The sequence below is a fragment of the Lepisosteus oculatus genome, chromosome 3 (assembly GCF_040954835.1).
Source record: "Lepisosteus oculatus isolate fLepOcu1 chromosome 3, fLepOcu1.hap2, whole genome shotgun sequence".
NCBI classification, from domain to species: Eukaryota; Metazoa; Chordata; class Actinopteri; order Semionotiformes; family Lepisosteidae; genus Lepisosteus; species Lepisosteus oculatus.
The window spans coordinates 43,105,917-43,133,813 of NC_090698.1; the positions used below are offsets into that span (position 1 = coordinate 43,105,917).

General features: G+C 35.5%; 2 protein-coding genes across 3 annotated transcripts in view; both read right to left on the bottom strand.

The window, feature by feature from the left end:
- iqgap2 (IQ motif containing GTPase activating protein 2) overlaps positions 1 to 3,438 on the bottom strand; it is a 112,745-nt gene extending 109,307 nt beyond the window's left edge. Inside the window, exon 1 of one of the 2 annotated variants that reach the window (XM_069187186.1) lies at positions 3,104 to 3,438. In XM_069187186.1, coding sequence (XP_069043287.1) covers positions 3,104 to 3,149 — 46 coding nt within the window. In that variant the 5' untranslated portion in view covers positions 3,150 to 3,438. Of the gene's footprint in view, positions 1 to 2,794; positions 2,893 to 3,103 lie in introns of those variants that run through there. The other variant, XM_069187187.1, reaches the window with a different exon arrangement.
- Positions 3,439 to 9,075: 5,637 nt separating this feature from the next.
- The window catches only part of sv2ca (synaptic vesicle glycoprotein 2Ca), a 104,696-nt gene continuing 85,874 nt past the window's right edge, over positions 9,076 to 27,897 (bottom strand). The window contains exons 6-13 of the mRNA XM_006626713.3: positions 27,463 to 27,552; positions 25,971 to 26,081; positions 25,030 to 25,118; positions 18,952 to 19,116; positions 17,133 to 17,266; positions 14,603 to 14,806; positions 13,745 to 13,904; positions 9,076 to 12,570 (exon numbers count right to left, since the gene is read on the bottom strand). Of these exons, the coding sequence (XP_006626776.2) occupies positions 12,387 to 12,570; positions 13,745 to 13,904; positions 14,603 to 14,806; positions 17,133 to 17,266; positions 18,952 to 19,116; positions 25,030 to 25,118; positions 25,971 to 26,081; positions 27,463 to 27,552 (1,137 nt within the window). The 3' untranslated portion in view covers positions 9,076 to 12,386. The remainder of the gene's footprint in view (positions 12,571 to 13,744; positions 13,905 to 14,602; positions 14,807 to 17,132; positions 17,267 to 18,951; positions 19,117 to 25,029; positions 25,119 to 25,970; positions 26,082 to 27,462; positions 27,553 to 27,897) is intronic.

The window sequence follows — 27,897 nt, forward strand, 5'->3', positions numbered from 1 at the left end:
TTATTTTGTCTAATTGGGTCACACACGAGGTACAGAGGAGACGTGACTAAATGAAGCATTTCCTTTTCATGGTGCAACACCGATGCCGTATCTTGAGAGACTCTGCATTTATTTATACAAATAGATGACATCATACCTTGCAACGGTCTTACTGTATTTTCCACTGTCTGTGCAAGGCTAATATAGAAAACAATGACATGCGAATGCTAATATAGTACAAAAAAAAGGTATAAATACCAGTATTAGCCAGCATTGGAACTCACTCAAAACAAAGTGGAAAAGAAAAGAAACATTTAAGTTCCTGGCTATTTTACATGTCCTGCTCATGTTTTAGTTTTATACAGTTCTTAAAAGTGAAATAATATAACACAATATTAAAGGTAAAACTTAAAATCCCGCTTGGTTTAATATTGTGGATGCAAGGCAAATAAACATGCAACTAGCTTAAATTTCTAGACGGGGGAGGGGACAGTTTGTTTATGCAGCTGAGAACGCTTACAGAAGAACCACAAGCAAAACAAGGACTTTGCACCATTATAGTACTGAGAAAGAATAGCAAATTGAGTCAGTGCTTGAAAGGAAAAAATCTCCCAGCACACCCCATCTTTTAGCAACTATATCAACTACAATGCATTTCACTGAGTTTGATAAAAAGATGCTTTCAGATTCAGGTTATGTCACTACCTATAGAAATCTGGAATATATAAAGGTCCGATAAAAAGAACCATGACAAATTTGCCCCAGGTTCACTGCATTGCTGCCTGGCCTTCTGGAACAAAGAAATGTTCAGCCTTAACTTGAAGTACCATTACAACCCTTGAAGCACTGTAACAAAACTTCTAATAACCGAAAACATTTCTAATGTTTACAAAAATATTTTCTTATTAAACAAACAGCACAGAAGAAAAAACAGTTCACATGAAAATGTGCAGCTACGTTGTTCAATGGAAAGAACAGTAACAGTGTATTTTTTAGAACTAAAGAAAAACAAATAAACTAATAATTCTTACATTGTAACTTTTCCCTAGAGTTCCTCTTAGAACATCTGAAATCCCGATTTAACCTTAAATAGTATAGTTCAACAAGTCATAGTTTTTTTTTCTGATACTAAAATTTTTTCTGATACTTTTTTTACCAGTAGATTAAAAAAAAAACACGTAACTTAAATTATCGGCATTGCTATCACTGACATCACTTTAGTAATCTTAAAAAATAGTTTTAATGTTGCGCATATACTGTACATGTGAACAAAGGTCACTAAGACTTCTCTTCTCTATGTAGTATTTAACTATGCTTAAAATGTCTGAAAATCCTAGCACAACAACAATCCTCAACACCATTCATTTCAAATCTGTGTAAATTATCCCACAACAAAGCACAATCTCATAGACAGAACATAGGCTGTTCACTGGATAAAAAACTGTAGCTGCCTGAGTGCTTACAGTAGATGCCATAAAAGATTGCTCCAAGGTGAGTGTGAATCAGGTACGAAAGGTGAAAGCACCTGACAATTCTTGTCAGAGTGGGAAAAGAATGACCGAAAATCGATACTGTAATTTAGTGGTAAAAACCTTGTAAATCCACCTGGCTTAATATTTCAAGTTGCAGGAGCAATGAATCATTTCTCATGTTTGGTGGCACCACCTCAAACCATGCTAAAATCACACAACACTGGGAAAATGGAGAAGCACAAAAGTAGGCCTACACAGAGCTCAAAGCCTACTGCACTTTTAAAACATTGCATAACAGAGCTTTAACAGCTGGAGAACAACCTGTCCTTGCACAAACACTCTCTCAGAGCTCACACAGCGGACTTGTTTGAAAAAGTCCAAAAGGCAGGAGGGCAAGGTAACAAATGCTCTCTGCTGCATGGCGCAAAGGGGTTTGTCTCTAGCTGTGCTTCCTCTGTACACCAATGATGTAAAGACAATGTCATCCATACACCTGCTTGTACGCATGCACATGATCCTGACACCTGTGCTGCTGAATCTTACTACAGTCTGGCTCTCCTCTGTCCTATTCTATGCTTTCAGACACTGTAATATGGGATCCACAAGTAGCTGATAAAACTGCGTGGCTCTTTCAAAATCCATCACTTCTTACGAGTTCCCAGATTGCTGCATGCAAGTTTAGGTTTCGCTCTGTCTTCTTACAGTACCTGATCAAGTAACTGAAAGTCCTAATGCTTACCAGATGAAAGGCCTGGCCTGTTTTAACCTTGGAAGGCGTCTACTGATTTACGCCAGTAACGCTTAATGCCAACTCAAAACGACTCCAGTTTTAAAGAATAATTGTTCACAGTGACGACCAATTAATATGTCCATTCAATTGTGAGCGTTGAATGGAGGCTTCGTCCCCGGGGTACTTTATTTAACCCAAACTCTGGCCTCTTGTAACCCTGTCACTCACGGCCTTTCTGCAGAAAACTAAACTTTTTTATTACTGAAACTTCTGCTGCCTTAACCCTCAGTCGGAATTGGCATTTTTAGAGGATAGCTAAGTGATATTAAGCAATACGTGAGATCACAACACGATTCAAAAGCATGGTGCAAACATTTCATGCAAATTCCCTCCAAACAGTAGCAACACTCAAAAGAAAACGTGAAGATCAGGTTGTTTGAATTAAATCACATTACAAATTTGTGTTAAACAGGATGTGCACCTGCGGTGTTCTGAATAAGTTACAATGTTAGCAACCCCTCACGTAAAATAATTCTTCAATTACGCCAGGAAAGGCAGCCAATTAAAAGTAATTATTAAGCACTACAGAACGATGTTTACAACTGTATTGTACCTTCTACCAACACTTCACCTTGTCACCTTCCTGCTTCTCAAAGTTCTTCCAAAATTACAAATAACTTGCTTCAATAACTGTACACTAGAGAAAGAAGCAAAAGAATAACGTGTGCGCTGTCCCCAATGGCCTGTAGAAACTTAGGAAAGCTTTGCGAAACGACACCACACCTACAAAACTACCTGCGCTCCAGTTCCTAACATGAAACGATGTTGTCGCTTTAAAATATGCATGCAAATCTCTCTCATGCCGCTCGTATGGATTGTTCAGTAACGCAGAACCTAACGTGAAAAAGAATAAAGTACTTACATCCATAACGTGGTCTGAGTAAGTTCGTGTTTTCTTCATAGTACATCCTGTTTCAGTTATTCCAGTGTAACGTTCTTAAAAGTTGATGAAAGAAATAATTGCTTTCTGTAGATGTAACTGATGGCAGGTTAAACAGCCTGTCTTTTTCTTACCCCGCACTATCTTGGGATTAAACTTTATGTTGAAAGTTTGTACGCTTACAGCTTCACACTCCCAAGCCCTCTGTACCTCCTTCTCTCTCATTCACAAGCCCCTTCTTCCCTTCTGTAAGCACCTTTGCTTCGCTCTTGTCACAGAGCTGAGCATACCAATCGTTTCCTCTCCCTGCCCCGTTAGCTATTGCACGTTTTGCTCTGTTACCACAAAAGAGAGTACCCCCTAGCACCCCCTGGTGGTATATTTAAAAATACTTTTGTAAATATTTTATTTGCCGAGGGCCTGGCACACAAAGGCGGGAACCACTACTCCACGTGACAGTACATGGTTAAATATTATACATTATGCGGTTAGCAAAAAGGAGAGGGAAGCAGGCTTGTTCTGTGTTTTAAGAAACGGGTGTTTCGAGAGACGCATGCGTTGACACATGTTTTTGTTTTGAAAAAGCATGACAATCTTAATGAAAGAAAATGCATGCAAATATTGTATGCTGAGTAATGGTTGAGGGGCTGTGAAAGGTTTTAGGTGGATGGAGCATAAACTATACTTGCCTTTAATCCTCATTTTGATGAAAGTAAAAAGAAACTAATATTTCATAAAGTTACAAATTAAAACCAAGGTACTCGGTTACAGAGACTGGAATAAACCGCTGTACATGTTTGATCATTAGAAAAGCCAGATTAGAATTTGCCCTGAAGTACAAAGATGAATGTTTCCATGTTGTTTTAAAGGTCTTAAGCAGCTTTCTAGGCTTCTGATTTTGTTGCATGAAAACAAAAAATCTGTGTTATATACTGTACACTAGTTCTGGAATTCCAAGTATAATTGAAAGACTTCTAACTAGGCTCCAAGGTGATTTATAGGTGACTACTTTTAAAGAAATTAATGTTGATGTGTAATTGTTTAATTAAGTTCTCAATTTTTTAACAAAACCAAAATGACACATAGCTCTAAATCAGGATGTCACTTTAATTTGGGCAATAAACTTTGGATTGCATGCGCACTAATTGCCACCAAATGCGTTTCCACCAATTACTGAATTTGTGGGTTTCGTTGACATTGGCTATAATGTATCTCACCCTTAGAATCTCCAGTTTAAGCTTTTCCGGTTTAAATAAAATATTAAGTTTTTAAATATGTATGCATTGTTTTGTTATTTTACAAAGACACAGTTTGTATTGAATAGTCCAAGAATCTAACATATTATACTGTATCTATTATTTACATTTATCTCACAATCAAAAATAGAAATTGCTTGGCTGCAAAGCAAAATAAATATAGACTTTGTTGTCGCAATAGTTTTGGAGGACACAGTGAGCGTATGATTCTAGACTTTTAATAGTCTTGGTGAAATCAGTTTCTTACATAATATCTCTTTTATTATTTGTGAGGGCCATGTGACACCAGGGCCTAACTCAGTATCCAAGACATCAAAACGTCTGTCATTCCCCGCTTCCAAGATATTTAAAACAACTCCATCAGTGGGAACAGTCCTGCTAACTGTGTTTGGATCCATCAGCATGTGTTTCTTGTTGATGTCCTGTTCAAGGTGATCTTGTGAAAAAGAGGCCATTCATCAAAAACAGGCTGGGTCGCTGCATCAGGGTGTTATCTGAAAGCACAATAGCGCCAGGCTACATACTATCACCACACCCTTGAGCATCTGTGCTGTTGTGAATGGGAGAGGCTGGCATCCATATCTCCCATCCCTTAAAGAAGCACTTGTCTTGTCTATCAGGTGATACGCATTTAATAAAAAAAAATCAGCAGATAGTTCATTCTTGTCTCTTGGAGCTTGACACAGATCATGAAACCAGATTCAGTGTGTTCATGTAACAGTAGGACATGATTAAATGGATCTGGAAACTATGTGTAAAAGAAGCATGTACTGCAGCCTTATTACTGGATATTTGTTTAGCTGTGTATCAATGCATGCACCACAGGAGCTCTTGTCTTAAAGACCTTTGTATACATCCTTATATTGAAATGCACCACTTTCCTTCATACATGTAACTGCACTTTATCAGTTAGCTTTATCTTCTAAAATTATTCTAGATTGCATGAAGTGCAGACAGTGCATCAAGACAATATACAAACAAACAGTAGACAATGTACAAGTAAACAGCTAGAATGTAAACAATGTTCCAAGGCTGTATGTAGAGCTGGAGAGACATCATCATCCACTGATCTGCTGTTCTGCTGTGTACAGTAAATAACTTGCTGTATCAGTAGAAGGTGTAGCTTGGAGTTGGAATCTGCCCTCTATCTCAACAGAGAAAGAATACTGTATTTCTCCTGAAACAGAACCATGTTTTTTTTTAAATGAGCTCTAAACTTTGAAATAGCACAAGGACCTTACCAACTATGCCAAGAAATATGAGCAGGAGTGATGTCATTCATTCAGACATTTATGTTGAAAATAACTCACTTTTCCATTATGAGGTTTTTAATAGATTAGGGATAAATGGATTTACCTTCATTATTTTGAATGATGGTTGTATTGTTGGGTATAATTTACATGCTTTTTAATGGACTGTACTGTAGTTTTCCTATTCCAGTAAAAAAAGGACGAAATATCACAGCTCTGCTTCCTGTTAATATGAAAAATGTGTGGTTGGCATAGTTAGAATTGTTTTATTTTCTTGCTATTTTGTCTGATTTGCCTTTAGAAATATAAATAACTTTGCTTCACTATTGTACTGATAAATCTAATTTTAGCTATCTTAAAATATCTCTATAAAACAAGCAAGCAAAAACATTTACTATAGGTATTTCTGAAGCTTTTTTATCCTCCATGAAATTTGTATATAAAAAATATTGTTATTCTTTTTATTTTCAGGCAGAGCCAAGATCTCAGAACACTGCAGTCATGCTTAAACATCCACCTACAATTAAAAAAAATCTTTTATTCTTTCCTGTCCTTGCAATAGCTTATCAAGGTGAATTCTAAAGATGTAAAATGATTTTATATTACACTTTCAATCAGCATGTTTGAGTGGAAAGATTTAATGTAATTTTATTCTTGAATTTGGAGGGACTTCATCAATCATTTTGATCAACTAGCATTAAAGGGTAAAGGTACCATTTATTTTTCAAACCTCCTGTGCATTCTTTAAAATAAGCTTTATTACAGGTCCGGTGCCTTATAAAGTTAATCGGCCTTTTCTAATGATGTCCCATTTTGTTGAATTACTGTACATATGATGTCTATATATTTTCAAGTGAATATTTTTATTTGAAATCTGTATGCTCAAACTGAACACTTTAATGGGCCAAAAAAGTAAAATGTCTCTAAAAACATCACTGCTCAAAGGGATATTCATTTATATCTTTGAGACTCATTTATACCATAGGTTTCTCATATTAATTTTGTGCTCAAATTCACATTTGCCATAGCTAAGTGGTGAATACTTGTACAATCAGTATTTTCTTTTTTTTAATTATTTTTGAAAGTATTCAGTTTGAACTTTCAAGCTTGAATTTCTGGTTTCATTGCGTTTCTGGTTTAAGAAATTAACTCATTTTCTGTATTTCACTTGTTCGCTACAAAGTTTACCGTTAAATATTTTATTGGTTACAGTCTTAATCTTTTTTCTTTAATAATGATAATCATACACTAAGAACAGGTGAAGGTTTATTCCATGCTGAAAGGAAAAGAAAAGAAACATAAAGCTTTGGCTGTGGAGCCTTCTTCGGGTGTGAAGAACTACTAATCAAACTTAACCTTACACTAGTTCATTCCAAAGTTCTACCTATTATGGAAGCAAGAAAATAATATACAGTGGGTGTGTGGAACTTCTTGTCAAATTTACTCATGGATTGTGTTACTCGGGATAAAAGTGTTTGGGGTCTGCTCCGTGGTTTTTATGAATGTAAAAATGTGGAGGAGGATAGTATTTTGAGTTTCCCTTACACTAACCTCTGTGTGCTCCAATCAAGAACATCAAGAAGAAAAAAGTGACTCACCTACAGATGCTGCTGAGGTAATTCATCTGCTAACTGTACTATGTAACTAAATGCACCACTAGGTGGGGATATTGGGATACAAAATGTTAAAAGAACTGCCTGTCTTAAATTTCTTAAAGGAAAAAGTGAACAGAACAGTTTAGCTACAACTGTAGGCAGTAGAGACCAAACGCAAGTGACTCTGAAGTGACATGAACAATTTCAGTGTCAGTCTATAATATTCGAGCGAGAACTTGTGCAATCGTAAGATATTTGTTTCTCATAATAAATTTGTTGTTTCCCATAAACACTGACTAATAAAGAGTTGTATTCCTTGCAGCCTTTGCAAAGTAGAAATTATCCCTCTGTCCACCTAAAAATCACCCACCTTTAGACTAAATAAGTTCACTATTAACATGTCAACATTCCTTGAGATTCCAAAATGTTAAAATATTAAATTGTATGTGGATGTACACAATATACCTTAAAAACTCCAATCAAAGTCTTCCTAAGGCTAAAAGCTTTTGTGTGGATGTGCATCTTAAGATTAAGTGTATAATAAATAAATGGTTAATAATAAACTTTATTTTATATAACACTTTTAAGGGTGGTTTCTCAAAGTGCTTTACAGAATTACAACAACAAAAAATACAGAAGATATACACAGTGAAAATACACAGTGAGTGCAGACAGACGATAGAAGGAGCAGAGGCGTAAATAACAGAACCTGCTGCATAAAGGCCCTTCTAAAGAAGAAGGTTTTAGGTTTAGATTTGAAAGAGTTTAGGGAAGGTGACTCTGTGATATCCTTAGGGAGAGAGTTCCAGAGCTTTGGGGCAAACAGGAGAAGGCCCTGTTACCCATAGAGTGTAGGAGACTTGGGGGACAGATGGGAGACCAGAATTATAAGAACAAAGGTTGTGAGGTGGGGAGTAGGACAACAGTAGCTCAAGCAGGTACTGAGGTGCCAAGCCATGCAGAGCCTTATACAGTAGGTGAGCATGGGGATATTGAAGTTGACACGAAACCTGACAGGAATCCAGTGCAAAGACTCCAGGATAGGAGGGATAGGAGTAATATAATCACTTTCACTGGACCTGGTCAGGATGCCGGCTGCTGAATTGTGGACATAATAGAGTTTGTTCAATGCGGATTTAGAAACCCCAGTGAGTAGAGCATTCGGGAGAAGACAAATGTGTTAATCAGTTTTTCAGCACCAGTTAGCATAAACATTGGATGTAGTTTGGTAATATTTCTGAGGTGAAAGCATGGTGTTTTGACATTATGTTGCACATGTGGGTCGAATGTCAAGTCTGAATCAAATATTTCCCCCCGTTTTGTTATTGTTGTTTTTACTTTAACATGGTAAACATTGGACAAAAATGGGTTTTACTGCTACAGGATGCTTCCCATTTTATGAATTACAATAATTTGTCACTATACGCTCAACGCAAAGCAAGAAACGGTCAGTAAAGTAGTCAGTGTACTTTAAAACTATCAGTTAAATTATCTTTCTTCTAAGGAATCCCCAAAATACAGACTGTAGTTTCCTCACCATACCTCCCCCACACACCCACAATACAGAACAACACACAAAGTAGTGATTTTATTTTATCATGTACTTCACAGAAACATTAGTATTTTATTCTGTTATTGTGTGACTGTGATTAGAATCTGCTTAGTATTGTCGTGCTTGTAGTGCAGGAAACCAGCAAAAGGAAGATTTGTTTTTCTAACAGGCAATGATGAGCCTTGGTAAGTTATCCATAAAACAATTACAAAGATGTGTTGGACGATTTGTGGCATAAGAACATTAATGTATGCCTCATCAAACAGCTTAATTGTATAAGTCAAACAGTAGACACACCATATTTATTATATAGAACATAACTCTTTATTTTAATACTTGAGGATGCACAAATGCATCCACCTCTATGTGATTTACAGTACATTGCACCTTCTGCTTTCTTTAGACGTTAGTTGAAGTACAGGTATTTGGCAAATACTTTTATACACACCTTCACGTATTTTATAGATCTGTACCATACATACAGTCATCCCACGATTGGCATGCCCTTTCACAACGATAGACACAGCTTTTTTTCTGTTTTCTATATTTTTTTAATTCCAACAAAATGGATCAAAATAAATACAGTACATAAGTTAAAGTAAAGCCCACAAACCTGACACCAAGGAGCTTACGAGAATGATACATCCACATGTTGTGAAATCCGTGTATTTCTAAAGAATACAAAATCAAAGGCAAAGTGGAAGAAGTCGCTACACACATGCAAACACACATAATAGCCGAGAGTGTCTTGCACTTCTAGGGTACACAGCAGTGTGAAAATGTACAGGGCCATTGCCGAGACTGATGTCCCACAAAGCAGTCACAAGTTAATAAGAAAAGAAGTGAGATAATTCAGTAAATGAAGCAAATAAATACACAAATTCCAGACTGTAAATAACATAATAGCAATGTGATAACATCTATTGATATATACATTCTGTCCATAAAAAAAGCAAACAATATTCTTTCAAAAAAAATACTAAAATGCAAAATATACTGCAATACACTTGGTTAAGACATAGGTCTTATAACAAACCAAAATTTAGCACTACTCTAACCATTGTGATTCAAAGATTAAACACACCTCATTTAATATAGACTTTATAAACTTTAAAGACTTCAGTAACCCACAGAGGTGGTGGCTGGAGTATACCTTTGGTTTAACTCCGTCCTAATTGCAATGTTTTTTTTTCAGTAGAATCCGTTCTAATTGGTGTTTGTTTTCCTTTGATCTTCAAATGGTTGGTGTAGATTTTTACATCACTAAACTACAGTAAAACAGAAATAAATAAAAAAAACTTCCAAAAATGCACATTATTTATTCACGTACTTGTACTTTTAAGAATCCTGGCAATGGGAGTTTATACAAGCAAACTGATGGACATCATGAGGTTGAAGGTTCACACAGTGGTATGGATATTGCACTAGCCACAGTTACACAGTGTAGAAGCAACAAACACATTGGAGGACAAAGACATTACTGGTGAATTGTATAGGGAGGTACCTACTGTATGTTACACAGAAATTTCAGTAACAGAGACATAAAAACTCGACTTGGATTAGTAGTCATGAAGATCATGTCTTTATGTAACTGAAGCCATTAGATCAAGTACACAGCATGTTATATTGAGAGAAATTAACATGAGTTCAAAATTTGTCAGTCACTCTACGAGATTCTTTCACTGTCTTCCCAGTGTCAGATACTGTCAGATACTTACAGGCAGCAATGAGAGGGAAATCATGCATGTAACACGTCGAAAACATTATTTCATGAAATGTTTTCTTAGATGCCACTCAACACTGAATAATCTATTCTCTTAGAATGCAGGAAGTATTCCAACCTACTTCACTTTTTAGTGGCTTAAAATTGCTGTTATTTATGTTATGAAACAATGTGAAATCAGTGTTGTCCACAATTTAAATCAGAATTCTCCTTATTTACTATACAGTACATGTAGTAATTAAAACGGATGGAAATTACAGCATTTATTATAAATTAATTCTGTTAGTTCATTTTGACTGACTTAACCTAATGTGTTAAAACACGTACAATGGTAGCAAAAAAAAACAGAACTATTGGACAAACGACTGAAGGAGAGGCACAACATTTAAAAAGGCCATTCAGTGCTTTAAAGGATGTGTTTGGAGGAGTAGCATGAACGATTAGTACTGCCACAGAGGAGGCATTTAGTCTATTCACAACAAAATCCAACGAGAACGAAGCCCTTAACATTGAGCTTGGTGAAATACTGTAAAGGAACCATATAAAAACACAATGTTTTTGTGTGATTCAGATCTCTGTTGACCTCTTTTTCAATATGCAGAAAATGGAAGCTAACTGTTAAAACTGAAGCAGTAGACAAAGTAGCCATGAATGTTTACTACACTTATTATTACTATTAATATTTTGTATGGCCTTTTATTCATAAATCTGAAAAAAATGTGCAAAAGGCTTAGATATTCACAACTATAGTGTTTTACAATACACTGAACAGCAATAGCAAGAGATCACTGTAAATGTGATGGGGGAGTCATCATGTACAGTATAGTAGCAGCATTACATTCAATGGTATAGTATGTGCTTTAAAAATATATAAAGAGACAGAGAAAGTAACAACTAAAAATACACAACCTTACTGTACATATTGGGAGGTACAGTCTTACAAATTTTGTGACATTACTTTACAAAAACAATAGGTCCAGTACAGGATGTTTCATCTATTAGTCCCTATCATTAAAAAGGCAAAAGCCTTCACTCAGCTCTGGGGATAGCAATATATTCCAAAGGGAGGGAATTCAGAAAATTTAAGGATACATGCTAGTTCAAGTGTTAAAAATCTAACGGTGGATCTCCTTTTTATTAACAGTCAAACTGTTAATACAGATGTATTTTTAAACCATGTAAAATTCAATTGTAGGTTCACACTAAGTCTTAAAAGGGCCTATAGGTATTTCAATTTTGACATTCTAATGATATTGCAATTATTTAGTGATTGGAACCTGAAGAACTGAGTGGTGCAGCTCAATAGAATAGTTGTATGCTCATAACTAACAGCATACGAACTGTTATAATAATAGTTCATTATAATGTAATAATAGTTTATTATTGGTCAAGTTTCTCCAGTAATAATGATTACACCAATCTGTAACAACTAATATAAATGTTTTTCAGTATGTTAAGTTCCTGTACTTTGTTTAGGGTTACAATGCTGATAAAACCAATTCTAAATAATAGTTATGCAATGTAGACAGGTGGAAATGGTGATCTGACTGTCTTTGGGTCTTATGCCAAGTGTTTAATCCATGTGAGATCAAAGAAATACTGAAGGGGCTAACTGAAAGTTGAATAATCCAACAAGTTGCATCAAGGACGCATCTACCTTACAATTCCTTGTTTAAGCAAGCTAACATATTCTAAATTTATTCAGCATGTTTACTTTACTGCTGTCTCAGAAGCATACATGTAGAAATAAGGGACTAAAACAATTCCTCTTAACGCTGACTGCGAATTGTTCATAAAAGCAAAATAAACAAACCCATGGAAAATTCTAAAATATCTAAGCCTTTTGCACCTCTTAAGTTCCCCACTTAGGCACCTGGAAATGTGCTTTTTCACATGAGGACGTTGGATCTCGTGTCAGGTAGTCGAAGTCCAACAAGTCCGCCACAGACCAGCACTGTGGATGCCAGAAGAATGGGGATGGCTTTTGTGATGCCAACTAAGGAGCCAAAGATAAGGTTACCAAGAACTGCAGCTAATTTACACAGCGCATTGCAGAATCCAAAACCTGTTGCCCTGAAACACACAAAGAGAAAAAGAATAGCTCATCAATAAAAACCATCAATTTGCCACTGTTTCTAAATGAAATATGGAATGTCAACAAATCACACCTAAAACTGTTATATGCAATAAAACAGGGCTTGTGAAATGATCCACACTAAAGCTATTTCATCATTTTGTTTTCAAAACTCTTTATTACCAGCCTTTCCAGTAATTTATACATTATCATCAGTTCACCACTATCAAAGACATGTGACACATCTTAATGACTTATACAACAAGGACAGGAGAAATAGAACGCCTACTGTACATAATGTTGGAAAACAAACCGAAACACCTAGACGAAATGAAGTAAATAAACATAATCAACTCAATTGCTAGAGGTGATTATGTATGCCATTACGGGAATGGATTATGACATTATTGGTATTACAGAAACCTGGATAAATAAAGAAGATCAGATCGAGTACAATGTGAGTAGATACAGTATCAACTAAGAATGCTCAAGGTTGGTAAAAGAGGAGGAATTACGCTACAATAAGTGAATCACCATCTCAGTTATGGATAATTGACTTAATTAATTGTATGTATATATACCCCTTTTTTACTGCAACGCACTATATAAATAAATTGTGGATATTTGGGTCAGAATACAATATTATGTTACAGGTCACAAATACTAGTGAGTAAAATCATTAACTTGAGGGTGTTGTAGCTTTGCTGAAACCCTGTATAGACACAGGTGTCTGTGAGTTCTGTGAAGAGGTTCAACAGCTCCCTAACCAAATCAGAAATGCCTAAGCTCAAGGTTTTTAAATACCTATCTAGTTAAAGGTACTATGAAAACAAGATTATTGGATCTGTAAATGATTGATTTGAACATTATATATAAGCTTGACTAGTGACTCTGTGGTTAACTATACAGTACAGTAACACTTTTAAAGTAGAAACTTAACACTTAGACATATTCCTTAAGTGGGAGCTCCCTTGAACTTCAATTTCTGAATTGATTAAAATATTGATATTGTTAAATGAATGTTTAATTCTATACTTTAATTCAGTCTTTAATATTCCCATTAATCACTTTTACTCAGACAAAATAAATAAGAAAAACAAAATAGGCAGTGATCTGTAATAATGGTACACTTTACACTTGCAGTCATCTCTACTGTATATCTGTTACCCTTACCTCCTGTCTGTTGGATAGAGTTCCACAGTGATGACATCAAGAGAATTCCAAGCAGAAATAGTAAGGCCATTGTAAAGGCACAGCATTCCTATCATCATTGATTCACTGGTTCCAAACCACAAAAAGAAGCAGCTTATTCCTGACAGAACCATGGACCCACCTGCACAACATAACAGAGACAGACATAGCCTTTACAGACTTTTTGGAGAAAGGAAACACTTGCATTTATAGATGTTCTGTTCAAATGTCATATTCTTTTACATGGGAGAGAGGTTGCACAGCTCTCTTTTACCTATTGTATAATTTCTAGGCCTAGAAAAATTATATTGCAGAGCTCTGCAAACAATCTCTATGCTTCCCACAAGACTGCGACCAGTTATTTTCCCATGATTTCACTTTACCTTCATTAAGGAAATCATTAGAGACAAGTGCCCTCATCTAGACATTTATTAATCAAAGCAATTAGAATAAGACCCTGACTGACCAACTTGACTGCAAGCACAGCTACCAGTAATTTGTTTAATGTTGCACCACAAATAAGAGTAATAAGTTTCCTTTATCCCCTGTATTTTCATGCTTGTGATTTGTATGAAAAATAATACTTAAGAAACACTGTGCCGAGGTTGTCTAACCATGTCTTTGCATTCATGTTGATAAGGATTCTACATTAAACCAAGTTGTTTTTTTGTGTAGTAGTTTAGTTTTACAATTAGTAAAAAGGTTGTTTTTAGTTACAGGAGATGTTTATGTTTAGCTAAAATGTGTTTGTGTTTACTTCCAAGACATACAAAGAAAGAACTGAACTGAGCACTTAATATTTGGAAGCCTTATTAGTTCCAAAATAGCCTCCTCCCTTACCTAGCATTGTCAAGCGTCCAATTTTATCCATGAGCAGCGCAGATACTATGTTCCCTGGCAACACAGCCAATGTCCCCAAAAAGTTGACAAAATATACCCAGTAGGCACTGTAGTCGTCATCGAACGTCATCTGACAGCCAGTCTTGTTTTGATGAAATGTGTTGTTTATTGTCTCAGTGTTGATAAACTTGGAGTCATCAATGTCTGATGAGAAATAAGACGTCTGATTAGAGGAGACACAAACAATTCCGCTTCATATTAAGTGCATGCGCATGTGTCCACTGGTAAAACCTTTAGCTTCAGTTCTAAATATGCTCTACTTTTTCAATCTTCAGATTAACTGCAAATTGTTTTCCAAAACAATATTAAGACAATAATGTGATACAATTATGCTGTATGACATTTTATTTGTGTTCTGATGCCAGTGGAAAGTGCCTTTTCTCCCTTGAGTTTCACTTTCACTTGCATTATATGTTCTTGGTTTCCCTGTTTTATCTTCCTTATATCAGCTGCATTAAGTATGGAATACCTCTAAAAAGCCATTTACTCCCATCTCCCCCTGCTGCAAAGCACACACTCAGCTGTCATGCAATAGTATTCCTTTGCTCTGCAAGAACACCTTTCCTCTTTTCACTCTTACAGATGGATGGCATAATTCTTTGAACATCTCCTTAAGTACCTTCAAATTCATGTCACCAACACCTACTGTAAATGTGACTTTGGAACACTGTGCTCTAGGTTAGACCAAAGCAAAAGCTGATGTGAAAAGTAACACAATACAATTTCCATAAAGTAAAATAACTATTAAAAACTCAGCTTGCAGAGATTCACTGAACTAAGCAGTATGTGTTTTGCATAATCTAGTAAATTCCTTGTACAGCGTCTCTGAAAAGTAAGCCTTCAGGCAAAGGTTGTTCCTTTGAAACACTTCCATTCTGACACACTTGCACTTTGCTTTATGCTCATGTTGTGTTACTTTGTTTTTAACTCGGGCTGGAGTCTGAGTCAGCCAAAATCTACAGTGCCCTTCGATTCTGCACTTTCCCAGATGACTTCACTTTGAGATGTGTGGATTGCAGTTTGTTGTTTGTCAGCATGCAGGCTTCCAGAATCCAATCTATATTTTCTTTAAACCCCTCTGGTGCATTGAAACTATTTGTCATGTGTCACTTGGTGTGATTGCAGTTCTTCGGTAAGCATAATGGTAAGCAAATGCATTTACGTGAAAGCATTTTCCCTTTTTCTATGTTGATACAAATGTATTTCCAAACGTCTAAAAAAAACTTTTAGTTAATCAGCTGTTTTCCTCAAACTGTTAAGCTTAGGAGTGCATGGTTACTTAAGTCACTGATTTAATATAAGTTTATGATTGGGGCAATGCCTACTTGCGTACATGTTATTTTCATGGTACTGTATATTCAGGCTTATGCAGTATGTACTGTATGATTGCATTTCTTTTTCATTTGTCTTCACACCTGCTTAATATTTTTATTGTCTTTCTTTCTTCAGTATATTAAGTTATCACAAATTGTACCAATGCCTGTAGACTTGCGTATGTACAATAACATCTCCAGTATTAGAGATAAAGCTGATTCTAGTGCTTTCCCCCTGAAACTTCACAATGAGCTCTGTACACTGAAGATAAAAACAACACATTACATCCCCCTATGACAGAATGTGATCATTTGTAGGGGTTATCTATTATGGACCATAAATCTAGTATAGTCTTTACCCCTTGTAATTTTTCCTATTTTATGTTTATAGCAAAAGGATCTCATAGGAAAGGGCAGGCACTACATGGGCCACTAGATAAGTAAGAGCAAGTGTAAGATTTTTTTAGTTAACTGAGCACAGGTGTTGTCAATGAAGGGCTGTGCTCTCTGTATATAAGGGTGTGGCAAAAATAAAACTTGTTATTTTATACCAAACTGACTAACAAGAGCAAGCATTTTTGATGATAATATTTGATGATAATAACTGAAAAGAAGTTAAAGTTTCTTTTCCTGCGATTAATTTATATGGTGGGGTGGAGAAGTCAAATGCATGTTATTTAGGATTCAGTTAATGTTTTCACAAATGCTATTTGCTATGGTGTATTGTTGGAAATTTTAGAAAATCTTAAGTGGTCATGAAAATGTCAAACCTTCATAGTTTGTACTAGCAGAGACACAGACTCTTCCATAAACTAGAGAACAAGCCAAAAAGAGCCCAGATGTGGTGACCAGTGTCCCCAGTTTTTTACCTCTTTCTGTTTATTAATTGAGTTACTAACTAACATTTGAAAAGTACAATATAGTCTTGTATCATAAATTAACAAATCTTTTAACAAGATTTGGTTTAAAGAACAAACCTTTATCATTTTTCTGATCCCTCACCTGACAATGTCCTTTTTAAACAGCATTTTCTGAATCAATTGCCTTTCTCACCAGTAAACTTTGCACCTACGAAACGTTGCACCTCTAAGAAAGAGGTTGGTGTCCTGGCATGGTGAAGGAAGAACAGTACCAATCCAATACTTGGAATGGCTTACCAGTGTTGACGAAGAAGTTTTCAATAAAAACACAGCTCCTGAAGTAAGTGCCCAGGGAAGTAACATTATCAAAGTAGCAGTTTTGAAAGGTGCAGTTGATGAAAGTAACTGATTTGAATTTCATACTATTAAACCTGTTAAAGAGAAGAGAGGACTTATTTCAGTAGAGGATGTGTAATTTGCGCACAGGTCTATACTCATATAATATCATCCACAGTGTTTACGCACATGTGTGTTAAGCACAAACCAACTGGTATTTGTGATTGACTGGGTAGTAATAAATAATAAACTTTATTTTTATGTAGCACCTGTAAAAGTGGCTTCTCAAAGCCACAGTACAAATCTTTAAAGCTTTACAACACAACAACAAAATAAAAGAAAAATATATGCAATGAACATACTGTACAAATGGGAGGAGGTAGTAGAAAGAGGTATGGACTAAAGTAGGAGCAAAAGGACACACAGAACCAGTTAAGTAAAACCCCTTCTAAAAAAGGTATTGAGTCTTGATTTGAAACAGCTTAGGGAAGGTGACTCTCTGATATCATTAGGGACAGAATTCCAGAGCTTTGAGATATAGCAGAAGAAGGCCCTGTCTTCTGTCTAGAGTGTAGACGGGCTTGGGAAACAGATAGAAGACCAGAATTTGACGAATGAAGGCTGCGAGGTGGGGAACAGGATGAAAGTAACTCAGACAAGGTCTAAGCTATAAAGACCCTTATACTGTAGGTGAACATGAGGATTTTGAAGTCAACATGAAACCTGAACGGAAAGGAAGCCAGTGCAAGGATTCCAGGATAGCAGCAATGTGATCACCTGTACTAGTCCTGGTCAGGATTCAGGCTCCCAAATTCTGGTCATACTGTAGTTTATTCTATGTTAATTTAGATACTTCGGAGAGTAGGGCATTACAGCAGTCAATTTGGGAAAAGACGAAAGTGTTGACCAGGTTTTCAGCAACAGCAACAGCAACAGTTAGTGATGTCATAGGATGTTAGGATGTTAACAACAAATGCAATACTAAGAAAAGCTAATGAACAAGATACAATGCAGAACATTAATTTCATTTTGCTGATTAAAAACATACTTGAAAGAAAATGATCCATTCAGTCAGTGCTTCCAGCATTAAGGATTCACATCTTAACTGGCAGTGAGAATTTTCTCTGTACTGCTCGGAAATCAATGCAGATATCATTAACCTATATACAGTACGCGTAGATCCTAAAGGTGTGATTCAAAATACCATGTACAAAGAATTCTGCTGCTTTTTGCTTTCTAGTTCTTAAAATGCTACGATGTGGGCAACACTGTATCGTGTAAAAATACACAATATAGTTTGAAGTTACAGTTTCAGACTTTATAGTTTGATTCTTTTAGAAGAATACAGAGCATTTCTTAATTGAATTCTTAAATGAAAGTTAAGCCAACTGGTTATGCATCCTTTTCAGGATCCTTTGTTCAACAAAATTAACAGGGTAAATAGTGCATTGTGCTGGACTTCCATTGGAACCTTAAAATAATATATAACTTTGTAAAAAAATTGAATGTCTTCCCTAATGTTTATGACTGTAATATGTCACATTACTCAATCTACTCCCATGCTGAAAAGTAGATGGACAAGAATTCATTTTAATATTCAGGAAAGATACTCTGTAGCGTGATATTTGGACTGCAAGATTGTTTTCAGTCTTCAAAAAAATGTAATACAAAGCTAGGAGCTGCAGAAGAGGAGCATGTAGAGATAACAGTTTCTAATTTCCTGGCCTAGGAGCCGATAAGGTAGACAGTATAAATTACAGGCCACAAAGCCATTCCCTACCTGTCATTGATGAATTCCCCATTAGTGTGGATCTGGTTCTCCAAAGTAAAGTTGAAAGTCGAATTCTCAACCCTCTCTGTGTTAAAGGTTCTAACCTTCAAGGCGTACTCATCAGACTGGAGATGTTTGATGACATCAGGAAACCAAACAGACAGGCCATAGTATCTGTTCCCAGACAAACAGAATAACAACAACAGAGGCAATAGGAAATTAGATGTTCAGACTGGCACTGATATCAGACAATTTTCTAGCAAATATTAGTTTCTAGGATTTGTTTTCTTGCTGTGGGCTTGAACAGCTTAATATTTTTATGTAAAAAACAACAATGAATATATAAACACAACTCTATATTAAAAATACATATGTAACCAATTATTTAAAAAATGAAAAATAATTCAGATGGAGAATATGGTGTTATAAGTACTAATACAGAACACGAACACATTTTCAAATTACTGTCCAGGTGTTATTGTACATTTGTAGTAGACATTTTGCACTGTATAACAAGTTCATTTATGGAACTATGATTAATGCTTGAATTTCCAGTAACAAAAGGAGGCGTGGTGACATGATCACATCCTTTTCCATTCATGATATGAAAACCAAACAATTTCTCCCAGACATTCCTGGAATATAATAGAACAAACAATTATGCTGCCAAACTACTTCAGTTTCACCTTGCCATAGTATGGAGGTCATACTTGATTCAATGTATTATTTCCTTTGCCCTGTGTTCATAAGTTCTACATTGCCACTGTTCCTGAGATCAGCTTTGTGCTATTCAACAAATTATTTCGGCAAGAAGGAAAAAGGCTTCTTATAATATTTCCAAGGGCAGGACTAGGGAGTTGCAATACTGCAAGTATAAAGACAATCATTGCAATATCCCCACACTGTAATGAACACAAAAGAAGGTTATGAGTGCAGGTGTGTAGTTTACGTGACATCAGGAACTTAATTTGTGCAGATTAACTGCCAGAGTCTTTGGGCCACACATACATTAGAGCAAGTTCAAAGTGACACAACGTGACACAGTTGCTGGCCGTGCAGCAGTGCAATCTTGCCTGTGTTATTACTGCACAGGCTTGGCCAGTCATTTTCTTGATGGCTTCATAAATCACTCCTGCAGAGTGGTTTAGGCCAAAACCACAGATCACACCACCTCTTAGGCACAGAGGAACAGAAAAATGACATTGCTTTAAAGAAGAGCAAGAGGAGTTTCTAACTGTGTTTCTACCACTATAGCTACTATACCAGTACCTCTGCAGTAATGATCATTTCAGAAAAAAATAATTTATACTTGCTGAATTTGTGAATGATCAAAAGCATTTTTTTAAGCACAATTTTATTTAATCTTATGCAAAATTAACATGAAATTCTCTTCATGTGACAGACTATTATGTGCAATGATTTGAGTTGTCTGCTTGCACATAGTGGCTTTATAAATATACTATATAACCTTTAAATATCCCTGTCTTGTATACTGTACATGTGGTGTACCCAGGAATATTTTAAAGCAGGGAATTTAACACACTCAGTGAAGTCAATTACTTGGGTAAAACTGCTTACTGAGAAAGGAACATAGTTATTACAAAATACCAACTACTTCCTTAAGAGAAAGTTGTCTCAATAGATTATATATCCTTGCTTAGGTGCTTACTTTATTTTCTAAACTTGTATAGATGTATTCTTGTATAACCATATCTGGACTGTGAATAATGTAATGTAACAATTTTGTGAATATCTTATAGATATGTGATAGAGTACTTACTATAATAATGCATTATTTCAAACCTTTTCACCAAAACTTATTTCTATTATTGATTATTTTGTTGATTAATTGATTAATTTACTTATTTCTATTAATTAAACTTTAAATTGATGTATCAACATTAATTAACACCCACATATCTAAAAAGCTAAACACCTTCTTGGAATGTGCAATCTGAGTGCCTGTATGTATGAGGGTTTTTGTCATATGCTCCAGTTTCATTATCATGTGCACAGGCTGATGCTTGAGTAACAAAAAATAAAATGAATTTAGTCATTCTATGTTAATTCATTTATTTGATTTGTATAAAATGCTCAAAATGGGTTTTTTATTTGATGGGTTTTTTATTTATCTAAATGTCAACATTTGCAGATGATAATCAAAAGCATTACTTGCATTTCCAATTATACCGGGTACTATGAATACAACAACATCTTGTTTTTTTACTATAAATGTATCTCCAGGGCCCTATGCTAAGAATACAGCTAAAAATAACACTCACTTCTCATACAGTAGGTTTGTCATTAACAGTAAGTGTAAATTCAGTAAGTTTTTTTTATATACTGTACTGTATATTAATGTTTAATATATATTAAACAGCTAAATGAGCTATTGTGAAACAAAATATTTTCACAACGTGTGCTTTTGATTCTCAGGTGAATGCAACCTGATAACTAAGGACAGCTAAGGTAACTAAGGATTTCATCATACTGTAGCAACAAGATCCACAAGAAACAGGATGTGTTGCAGATGATCATGCTTCAGTTGTGAGTGTACACTCTGTCTGCAGGTGAAAAGATCTCTACAGAGTAGAAGTTGTAATTTGGTAGGACTAACAGGACAGCTTTAAACTTTTAATCTTTGTAAGGAGCCTTTGTCACAACAGTAAAATTACAGGTTCTAAAAATCTACAGTATGTGGATGTCTGTACGAGTGGTGGATAATGACTATTTACTGTATGTGTTGATGTACTGTATTTTGTGTAATGTATGTTATATTTATTTTTAATGTAATGTTTATTTGTACTGTTTGTGTTTTTGTAAGTCTTTCTGTGTGTAAAACATAGCTGCTTGGATGCAAAAAAAATAATTCTGAGAACTCAGACAAAGTATTACTGCATCATACTGTTCAGTATAACCAGCATCACACACATACAAGACTCCTGTGGGAATTTTTAGCACTGTTTTTTAAACAATCTCATTTACCGAGTACCCTGCCATTTATATTGTTAAACAAAAGAGTGGCAGATCATTCCAGACAACATGTCAGTGAGTAATAAAGCTTTCTACAAGTTCCTCATTCTCTCTTGCCCAGCCATGATTACACAGACACTTCTGTGTCTCTTCACAAGGATCCCAGGACAGTACAGTACTTCAAAAAGACAATGTAAGCCACAATTACCCTTAAACTAGTTTCACACCTACTGTACCTCCAGTTCTCATTGATCAATTAATTTCTCCATTAATTTACAAATGTTGGCTTTTCACAACTCTCTTGGAGTATCCCAGGTTTTCCTTTGGACACTCCCACCTACTGTACCCTTTCTTACATTTTCTTTGTTTTGTCCTTCTTCCCAAATTCTTGGCCTCATATCCCTGCTCTCTCTCTCTCATTCTCCCTCACACCTGAAGAAGGCTCAACTTATGTAATATAGTGTATTTTATTCTTTCTATTTTTCTGTGTGAAATGAACCTCAACTTGGTTCTCACCATTTGGCTTGTCAGTGTCTTGTGTTTTTTTGGTAATACTGCATTGGTGTTCACTTCTGACTGATGGACTGAACACAACTCTTTCTCAGTTATTTCCTGTCTTAAGTATCCTTAAAGTATCCTGTGTCCTGCAACAATAGTTTTACATACTATACATAAGTTGAAGAAGAGAATGACTGGTTTATTGTTGAATGTCCTTTTGGTATAAAACATAATTTTAGCGCATTACACCATAGTTATCATAGTAAAAAATATTTCTTATGATCTTAATGCTTAAGAGCGAATCACAGACACCATGCTTAAAATGACTATGCAGATGGTCACGTTCAAAACCAGATTCAGAGAAGAACATTCAACACACACAATAGGCATCTGCTACAAATTTAATTGCCTGTTTTTCATCTCCCAAAGGGATTGTCACTGGGGCAGCAGCTACAGTTTATTAATTCCAGGGAATTTATAAATTGTAGGTCACATTGGAACAGTTTGTAAAGGTCAGTGATTTATCATTACATATTGTTTGAACTGCTCTGCAGTAAGCCATGGGACTCTTCCAAAGTGTGAATAAAGACTATGAATCCAACCAGCCTGGACCTGTCTGCAACTGAAGCTTTACTTACATTAGTAAACAGATAGAATGAACACAGAAACAGGTTTTCAGGACTCAGGATCCCAAACTACATAACTGCAGACTTTCAATGATATAGGAGTATTTTTTTTGCAATTCTGTATTGCAAATAAATCACACCAAATCTGTGAAAGAGAATATAAAATGTAAACTTTGATGCACACACTGTAAAATGAACATACAGTAAGATGGAAATGTATCTCTGATAGTAAGGTTTTTAAAATAGTATACAGTATATAAAATGTATTGCTATTGCTTTTTTTATAGAGCACCATGACATTGCAGAGCAGTAATTATCACAGTCACCTTGGAAGATGGCCTTTAGAATTATACAAGCAATATTAATTTAACAAAATTGTCTGGTGAGCCAGGAGAGCAATATTGTTAGGCACTGATCCAAGCTGTTTTTGCTCCTCATACAAACTGTTCAGAAAACTACTTACAGGAACTGGGAAGCTTTCTTATGTACTGTACTGGCACAAGTGATTTTGTAAATCAGTGTACCCCAAACACACTGACCTTGTACTCGGCTCCTGAAGCCTTTACAGAGTTATAGATATATCTGTATCTCAAATGATACAGGTCTTGACTGCTACAGTCGTCTTTGACAAACTCAACTATTGTATTAAATGTTCCTCAGATGACCCAAAATCTTTCTACTCACTGCTTATCTTTAAAAGAAACAAACAGCACACAGGCAAGTTGTTGATTATATCACTAGACTCTGTCATTACTAGGAATTTAAATGATTAAATTATGTTAGAAAGCATGGTGATCTCTAGGCAGAGGTTGTTAGTTTAATAGTCACACAGAAACCTGGAATCCTTCCAGTCTGAAAGGGTATTTAGAACTGACCACTAGAATTCAGCACTACGAGCTGAACTACAAAGACTGGGCAGAATCCTTATATATTTTGCTAAAGTGCTGTTTTCAATTGATAAATTACTCAAACACTTAATTCAAATTATTGAACACAAATGAACACCAGTACGGGTACCAACACTACCACAGAGTATGACAAAAACAAGCTTATTCCATCAGCAAATGAGAGACTTATTCAACCATTTTTGCCAAACCTGATGACACCTGATGAAAAACTGTGTTTTTGGACTTTGACGACAAACTGCACCAGAATGAAAGTGGATCATATGTGTAGCTTATTGCATTATTACCTTCTCCCTGCATGGCATTCAGGGTAAAGCAGGAATTACCAGGGAAATGAGAGGTTTAACATGTAAATTCAAAGGGGAACCAACTTCACATTTCACAAGAAATGAAATATCAAATGGAATATGCATATGCGTGTTCTTGGCTGGCTTCTCTGTCATTTTAAAGTTATTGCTGAAAAAATAATTGTGTTAATATTTCTAGGACCAAGCTTCATTTGAAGTAAAAGTGCACCTCAATTACAATTAACTACTGGATTATATAGGTCTTTAGGGCACAGCGCCTTCATTTATTTTTCAGAAGTGATTTCAATATGTTTAAAAACCACATTATACTATTCATATCTGCATAATAAGCTGTGTCTGTAAAGCACAATCTACTATAAAAAGTTTGATAGAAATCTGAAAAGCCTTAGGGGTAAATGTAACTGAGCATGGTGGTGCATATACTGTAGAGCACCAAGAAAATATCATGCACTAAAAGTTACATGTCTATGCTATAATTTGAAATTAATTGCTACGTGAACTACTATTTTAGAAAGAGGAGAGCTTTTTAAACCTTTATTATTTTCCTAACAGAACAGGTGACAAATATATCTTACATACAGTTAACAGGTTCCTTCAGCAAGAACATTTAATCAACTTCCTTTATGATATATTAATAATATATGGTTGTGGAACAGAATTTGGCACTGCATTAAAGTGATTGGTCTTTGCATCATTTAGTTCTGCTTTTTGTTTGATGATGGAACAAATTCTACAAAAGTAACCAAAACTACTATCAAAAGTAACAGCTTATCTTACCCAAAAGAAAGTGTGAACCAGACAATGGCCAGCTTAACGGTGTTGTCTTTCACAGGGTAGTTGAAACACCTCATAAAGGTTAACCATATCTGTCAAGGAAGAAATATGTAGTAAAGTTAGAAGAATATCCAAATTAATAAAGAAATAATGACAAGCAAATCTCAAAAAACATTCAAAACAAGTCAAAACAGTGTTGGCGCTGCTAGATTGGCTCTGCGAACTGACAATTCTGACAATTTAAAGATAATATTGGATTTTCCACTTTGAAACCTTCAGCTGTAAAGTGAAATGTATTACAAAGGCAGGCCTTTTCATGTGTTTTTGGGAAAAGAATTGAAATATCCTGACACAAAAAGAGCTTTTGATTAAGACTATCCAATTATTTACCATTTAATACTTATTTTAAAAACATGACAGATCAGTAAATCATCTTACAGTATGCCTACAACATGCCTCCTCCATTTCAGTTAATAGGAAGTGACACAAATCTCTTTGATTTTGTAAAATTAGGAATTTCTGACTCCTAAAACTTGTAGTGAACAGACATTTTATGAATACGCCCATTCTTCCTTAGTCTATGTAAGCAGAATCAGAAATAGGCTTCTGTATCCATAAGGAACATTTAACAAAGAAAATGATTTAAATGTCCAGTATTGTATGTTCTCAAGCTCCAGTTTATATCAGATGAAAACTGCAGTCTTGTTTTGGTGCCAACTGGTAATGTGATGCACAAAAATATTATATTTATCATATAAAATAAGAGTTGTACTTTTTTGGAGTATCCTATCATCCGTATGTAAAGCACTCAAAGTAGTACTATAGTACTTAGTGAAATACATGTGGGCCAAAAGCCATTTTAGATGCCTCTCATAATGGTTAGGTTCTCTATTAAAGTGATAATGGATAGAAACTGGTTGAAATTTATGTGCTTTTAGACTCACCCCATAGAATTCGGTGCGGATCCTGACCACACACCTCAAAAACCAATTTCCTGTGCCTGACTGGATCTCAATCAGCTCATCAATCTGTTTGGGAGTCTTGATCCTGTTCACCTGTGGATATGCACAGTCTCAGTCTGACTTTCTAACACTACAATTAATAAAACAACCGGCAGTTCATCATTACTGGGTCTACTCCTGTGCTGGACAAATTATGGTAAACAAAGTAGCAAAATATATTGTATTCTTTTTCCAGCCACATATGACTGTATTATTGTGAGTGTAATGACTTCTTTTGAAACTAAAGCACATTTTTTTTTTTTATCTTGCTCTTTATTCTTGACTAAATTGGTATAAGGCAATGATAAGGGCAAAGTTAATGGTATCAGATTTCTAACCCAAAATCGTTAGTTTGTTGATTGTAACATTTGTTTTTTCAGGAGTTTTATTAGAAAATTAAGGATAACTGAAAAGGAAAGTGTGGAAAAGCCACAGAGATACTCATGTAACAAGGAAAGTGGTGCATTGCAACTGTAGACTATATTTTACTTCCCATACAATAAGGTCAGATGATAAAATGTGATCAAGGTTGGAAAAAGGTACCCGATACCTATCCCGTAATCAAACAGGGAAATATGATTAATATGAAATGCTGATGTTGATGGTCACCACAACTCGTTTAGGCTTTTGATCAACCTTTTTTAAGCTTGTTGTCTTGCATAAAAAAGATCTACAGTATCTATACAGTACATGACGCTTCAAAAAAAGCTCCATAGGTTTTATTTACAAGTTACTTTAACCTACAAAGTTTTACACTTAACAATCAATGTTAACCTCTCAGACATTCACTGGTTTGCTCAAAATCATCTTCCCTGTTACACATTCTAAAAGCCGGCCTTGCCTCCCCAAAGAAACTGTTTTTCAAAAAGGCCTTGTCTATCCCTGAGGCCCATAGACAATGGAGCTGTCTCTGAACTGCCATATCCTCATTTAAAATGTGAGGCACACTAAAAAGGTAACGGCTGTTAATTTAGGAAAATTAAAAGGCCACCTTGGTAATCAGCCTTTTAGCATCCTGCATGTTGTAGTCATTCTCATTCCTGCTGAACCAAGAGGAACTGCAATCCTCCCAGAAAAGGTTTTCATGTCACTTTTCTTGTTTCACCCAGGGTTCCGTCACTGATCTCAGTAAAGATGCTCTTTAAATGTTAAATGAAATCTTTAGATCTTTAGATCTGCCCACCTCACATGAAACTCTGTATTAATTAAATTTCCCTTAATTTATCTGCATGCAGTCGGGGAGAAAAATATTAATATTAGCTTTTCTAAAAATATATTATGAATATTAACATTTAATTCAAACCCACGCATGACAGCAGACAATCCCTGTCGAAATTAGCTGCAGACAGAAACCTGATTTAGAACCTGACTCCCAGTGTGGATTAGGATGTATAATGAGAAAAACACCTTAAATTCTGCTCTGAGAAGTACTCACAGTGAAAACCTTCTCAGGCTGCCCACGTGCTCTCATGTTGGTGTCGTGAATCTGTTTCAGGATCATCCAAGCCTCATCGTGTTTCCCAATCTGTTTAGTGAAAAGCAACAATTATACGGATTAACAATGACTGTGAAGATCATGAACACATAGGCAATCGCTAGAGACACAGTCAAACAGTGAAAGATATTTCCTATCTGATTTTTTCATTGCTATGTGATAGGGTGGCAGGATGTTTTTTGCCCAGTTCTGCACCAAGTCATCTTGGACAGGCTCCAAGTTACCATGACCCTTGTCAGGTATAAACAACTACTGTATCTGTACTGTAAATAAATGGGTGAATCGTCCGTTGTCATCTAGATTTGCTTTGAACTTAGTTTAATGGTTCCCTTGATAGAAAATAAAATAAAATGAAAAGGTTTATTATACTCTTTA